At 44.0% G+C, this 6,000-nt stretch overlaps 1 protein-coding gene across 1 annotated transcript in view; it reads left to right on the top strand.

The window, feature by feature from the left end:
- The first annotated feature begins 824 nt into the window (after positions 1-824).
- Positions 825-6,000, top strand: part of LOC120037053 (dedicator of cytokinesis protein 7-like) — a 46,839-nt gene continuing 41,663 nt past the window's right edge. Inside the window, exons 1-5 of the mRNA XM_038983272.1 lie at positions 825-934; positions 3,710-3,794; positions 4,427-4,602; positions 4,947-5,015; positions 5,168-5,507. Coding sequence (XP_038839200.1) covers positions 885-934; positions 3,710-3,794; positions 4,427-4,602; positions 4,947-5,015; positions 5,168-5,507 — 720 coding nt within the window. The 5' untranslated portion in view covers positions 825-884. The remainder of the gene's footprint in view (positions 935-3,709; positions 3,795-4,426; positions 4,603-4,946; positions 5,016-5,167; positions 5,508-6,000) is intronic.

Below are 6,000 nucleotides of genomic sequence, written 5' to 3'. Positions count from 1 at the left end.
AACCAAATGACGAATGAAATGGCTCCCTCCCTGGTAAAAGGCAGATTATTTTTTCATCAATTGGATTAGTTGACCACCGGGTGAGGAAAATAGGAATCAGACCACAGTCATCTGTCTGGTTGACACAGGCCTAGGTCTATTGGCTCAAAAAAGCCTAGCAGTTGAACAGTAGGCTATAAACCTATTTAATCCCTAGCCGGCTAGTCTAGTACTTCAGAACCCTACCTTTTCTCTTGATAGCATTGCTTGATAGCCTACCATCCTCTTCAACCTCCTTGACCTAAAAAATATTGACCTTGTTCAGGTGCCACCTGCCTGCTGTGTTGCACCTGCCTACTTGCATCACTGCAGATTTCCCAATTCACCAATGGGTGCATAGTAACAAAAAAATGGCCTACTGCAGATCCATATCCGTATTATAGGCCTGTAATAAATGCTGTGTGATTTATGAATTTATGCATTAATTGTAGTGTTTTGCTTTTGTTTTGACAGGTAGCTAGGACAACAAAACTGTCAACAGATGACAGACCTACGGGCTTTGACATGATGTTTTTCACTTGGTATACATGTTGAACTAAAGTAGGTCTCGCTGTTCAGCAAACGTCCTCAATTTTCACACTAATGAAACCCTAACTGTTGAGGATATGGGCCATTATCGGGCGTGTGACAGCGTTACTGAAACCGGTCAGGTGAGAATTTTGAATGCACTGCGGACGATCCCATACAACACAACCTTGTATTTCTGCTCCCAACCACTAGGAGGACCACTGGGATAGGCACCGTAGCGTGGTGATACAAGGAAGCGAACTCCAGCAGGACAACAACAGTATCGAAGTGTGAGAGAGAGAGAATAGTTCGAAGACTACACTAAATGGGGACGCGAAATGACATCTTCAACCAACGAGAGGAGAGCATTTGCTCACAAAATTAATCGGTGAGACTCATAATTTGTATGTACTCTGTAGGACAGCTAGTTCGCGTGACATGACGAACAGACCGAGTAGTGCAGGATTTAAGGGTATCACTGATCGTAAACCGCGCAGACTGAATAGGAACTGAGACAGACGGAGGCTAGTCTATTGTTCAGCATATGGACTTCGAATTAAATGTGAATTTATCATTCACCCTGCCATTGTTTAGAAAACTAAAACGATTTTCATACCTTGCGATTGTTTCTTTGTTGCACACACAGATAACGTTAACTAGATCACAGCTATCCTTTTGCGAGTAGGCTGACACTCGAGCCATCAAACATGTTGGCTACTAGTTACCTAAATTACTTTATTTTACATTATCTTGAGGAGCCCCAAGTAAAACGGATATAAAACTATAATTAGTAGTTATCTAGTCATATCAGCCGTTGAATTCGCTTTCCCGTCGACCTGCGGGATAACAAGGCGTGGGTTAGGTTACACTAATATTGTTGCGCTGCAAATGAACTCAGCTTGATCCTCTGTGCTGTCACTCCTAGTTCAAATCATACTGTGTAGAACTCTTCCTGTGGGTAGGTCTGTAGATGGAACTGAAAAGTAGTTCTTTTGGAGTTCTGATACACAATGAAAACAGAAGTAGGCAAGATGGAGTTCCCATTTTCCTGTGGGAAAGTAAAGTAGCCGAGGACAGTATCTTTATTATTATCCACGGAGTTAGATCAGACCTATAGCCGAAATATCACCTTGCATGACATGATGAATTTCCCTGTTCCACCATTGTTGAGTTCATACTTGTGTTCATCAAAGCCTTGATCAGGGAATGGCATGCTAAGCCATTGATTGCGTGGTGCATGGTGGGTAGGTATAGGCAATACATGGTAGTACATGCTAATAGCAGGTGTCGTTCCGCCCCCGTCACACAAACACACACTTTCAGAAAAAAAGCGCTAGCCTAGCTGTTCACCTTGCAGCCTTCATAGAATCGTCTGAGAACCTCCTTCATATTATGGGTGCGTGGCCCTTGGAGGCTCTTGAGAGCAGACTGGATATTTGATTAGAGACATGCAGGTGAACATGTCACATCAAAACCAACAGGGAGGAAATCTCAATGACATGTTGGAATGTCAGCAGTCCAGTACGAAACAGTTAACTACACCACAACAGGCCCATACCTTGTATCTCGTATTAGGACTTTCCGACTGGCCCATACCATACTTATTATACTCACTATGGTATGTACGCATATTTCTCAGTCTCACATGATTATCATATTGGGTTAGCCTAGCAAATGGTGAATGGTGCTGTTCCCTCTGAATGTTGACTGGCAGCCTACTAGTTCAAATTGTAGCAGCTAACCTACTACTAGGCTATAGCCTAACTTAGTAGTAACCGAGTAGAGTGCTGAATTCAACAGCTTAGGCCTAATCATTGCTACAGTTTCTCCTCTCTCCCCAACTCTGTTATCGTCCAGTCCTTTCTCTCTCCCTCTCCTCAGTGGGAGCCAGTCCATTGTATCGGTTCAGGATGCAGGAAAGGGTGTGACAGGGTGTTCCGTCTATTACCCTTGGAGGCGATAGCTTTTCCTTTATCCTGTTTAAAGTGGGGATTGGAAAAGGTAGCACATTTTAACGGCAGAATAACACTATCACAAACATATTGTTGTGACTGACGCCTCTGTCAAAAGATTGTTGTAGAGTTCCAGCTTAAAAGGGTTGTGTGATTTGGGGTAGCAGAGTTATTTCTGAGAGATAGGGGTGTGTAGTATGTCATGGGGGGAAATTACATTTGAGGGTCTCCTTTTGAAGCAGAGAGCAGTAGCATTTAACGTGTGGAATGAAGACATAGTTTGACCACAGCGACCATGACCAGGGAATTTCGGAAGCGTTATGTGTGCGTGAAACTGTACAGGTCTGTGTGTGAGAGAGTCTGAGAGAATGAGATGGCCAGTCCGTTATAAGTTTGTGGAAGAGCAGCTGCATGCTGTGTCTCTGCGAGAATTGGGGGCCTAGTTTGACTTTGTCCCCCTCTCTAAGCCTCCCATTTGCTATTGGTCCATAAAGGCCCAGGCCAGGGGCAGTGAGAGCGTTATGGCTCTCTGCCTGGTTTCTGTACTAGGCCCAGCCACCGCTCCTCTCTTCTCCCACAGATCCGGCTTGACTCCCATTCACAACAGCTGCTGGCATTCAGCACTGCATCTAGTACCAGCTGCTTGGGACTGCGTAGTGGGGAGAGAATGGATAGCATACATGGCTGCTCACATCTGATAAGAAGTCAAAACTGGAAAGCTATTATTAAATCTAAGGCAGGCACATAATTATGTATAAAACACATCCATCTAGCATTACGTCTGGGAGTAGCCTACATATTCATAATGGTTTAAAGCAGCAATAAGCAAAATGTAATAGGTTTAACTATGGGTTATCAGCAGCAAGGCTTTTGTTTGGCCTATGTTAATTGTCTTATTTGCATGTGCATGATAATGGTGAGGCAATTCGATTTTTGGCACCTCGCTGGAGAGATTTTAGCTGAGTATCTAGATTATGGAGCATATTTGCATACGAATCTGAGGCGAACGCGTGCAAGTTTGGGCATCAAATCAGTTGTACTCAAGTTAACTGTCTTTATCCACTGACAGAATGATTGCTATTCTGGTATTTATTATGTCTAGACTTGTTTCTGTTTGGCTTCCTGAAGATACAGCTGTGAATGAAAAACAGTTTTTCCCCTGTTTGAGTGTAACTGTACTCTACCGTTTCCTGTCCGTCTGTCTCTGTCAGGACGGTGGCTGCAGAGGTCAGGAAGCAGGTATCCAGAGAGTACGGCTCCCCTCAGCTGTCCAAGAAACGAGGAGCACACCAACCTGTAAGTAGCAGTATGTTTTTAGGTATATCACCTTGTCTTTGGTCAAAGATGAGGATGGACTTTCTATGGATGAGTTGAATTTACTGTTTTGGAAACAAACAACTTAAGGAGGTCATCAACCACTTAGAATGTCATCTATTTGTGTATAAAAAGGCTAGCTCCGCAGTGCTCTCACTGAAGTGGAGCCAGTGTCTATGTATATGACTTGCCTAGTTAAATAAAGGTTACATAAAAAAGTGTGTCAAAAGTAGGTGACGTAGGCTTAATCACTCATATTATCCATATTTTTTCTTTGCTCACTATCTCGGTGTGGCCTGTAGCTTGTGTGGTCCTGGTGGAATGTTTAGGTGTATGAATATAAAGCTTCTCCGGGGCTGCGTTCAGTACATAAAAATGGTTAAATTGAACAGAAACGGTGCTGTACTGAATGACCAGTTGAGGTTCAAAATGCACCGCTGCCCTTTTAAATATGTCACCCATTGCTTCAAGGCACACCCACCGAACGGAGCAAACCTATCTCAGTCTGTTCAAGAAAACGTGTCGTTCAGTGCAAACTGTTCCGCAAACGTTCAAGCAAACTGAATGCACCTCAGGTATTGATTGTTGTGTGTTATTGATTGATTGGTTGTCAGGTGCCGCTGACAGAGGTGGTGGAGCCTGTGGACTATGAGGAGTATGTGAGTAGCCACGCCCCTGGGGCGGAGCCTGGACCCCTCAGACAGCTGATGGAGTTCCCCCCAGACGACCTGGAGCTCCTCCTGCAGGACAGAGAGTGTACTACACTGGAGCCCCCTCTGCCCGAGGAGGAGTGAGTCACACTAACACACATACTATGTACATTATGTACAGTACACACCAGTGTTTCCCCTAGCATTATGTCCCCTTGCTTAGCTCTGTTTCCACCTGCCTAAAAGAGTTTGGCTTCAATGGGTTTCAAATGGTAATTTTGGAGATAGAGGCCTGGATGTTGCATTGAATTCCTTTGTGCCCCGCCTAGAAAATAATCCAGAGGGTAAGACTGACACACACATGCTCACTTGCATAGGACTTCTTGACACACAGCATTATCATGCTACTGGACAGACAGAATACCTTTCCTATGACATTGTAATATTTATGTCATACTATATAATTAATGTGTTTTTTCCACAGCACATTTGACCCAAGAGTGAGAGATGCCTTGGGTGTCTACACAGATGACTGGTTGATCATTCAGAGGAAGTGAGTGTCCCTCTATCATGTGTCCCATGCCTCCCTCTTTTCCATTCCTTTATCCACATTGATTTACAATTGATTTGGTTGCAATGGTGCCCATGATGTGCATTATCTCTGTGATTTAAAGATGAGGATAATGTATTTTGTCATGTCTGTAGGTATCAGCGTTATAGTACAACCCACACCCCCCACAACTCTGAGCGCCAGAGGGAGAGGCAGAGAGGGCTGGTTAAGCAGACCTTTGAACTGGACGAGGCTGCGGCCACTGACCGCCAGGATGATCAGGACGATGCTAAGCGGCGGTCAGTCTCTCTGGATGACACGCCCCGGGGTAGCTGGGCCTCCAGTATTTTTGACCTGAAGAACTCGTCGCCGGACGCCCTGCTGCCCTCGGTGCTAGAGCGCACGGCTGCAGAGGACATGGACCGCCGCAACGCTGAGGCCCGCCTGCAGGGGCGCCACTCTGACCTGCTGGGGCTCTTCCCTCCTCCCGACGAGGTCTGTCCCAAATAATAATATTATCATCCATACACTTTGTGTAGAATGATATAGCTATAACATAGAAAGCTACAGAAACTATATCAAAACGTAATTATATATATATATTTTTTAAATGTTTCAAAGTTAATTACATGTAGATTCTGTTGCTAAAAATCAGGCAGTTCCACCATAGACATTGAACCACATCAATGAAGTGGATGTACAATACCATGGCCTTCTCCACAGCCATGTGACCATCTGTTTGCGTATCTTGCCTCTAGGGCTGGGCGATATGGCCAAAATATAATATTAAGGTATTTGAAAAATATATAATGTTTTTAGGGTATTTGATGTTATTATGTTTTTGAATAATAAAAGTTCTACATTTGCTTTGAGTAGTGCGTGACCCTAGGGTGGCAACACATACAGTTCATTCGGAAAGTATTCAGACCCCTTCACTTTTTCCACATTTTGTTACGTTACAGCCTTCTAAAATTGATTAAATAAAAAA

The sequence above is a fragment of the Salvelinus namaycush genome, chromosome 3 (genome assembly GCF_016432855.1).
Source record: "Salvelinus namaycush isolate Seneca chromosome 3, SaNama_1.0, whole genome shotgun sequence".
NCBI classification, from domain to species: Eukaryota; Metazoa; Chordata; class Actinopteri; order Salmoniformes; family Salmonidae; genus Salvelinus; species Salvelinus namaycush.
Note: the sequence above shows the minus strand (reverse complement) of the source record. Positions and strands in the feature narration are given on the sequence as shown.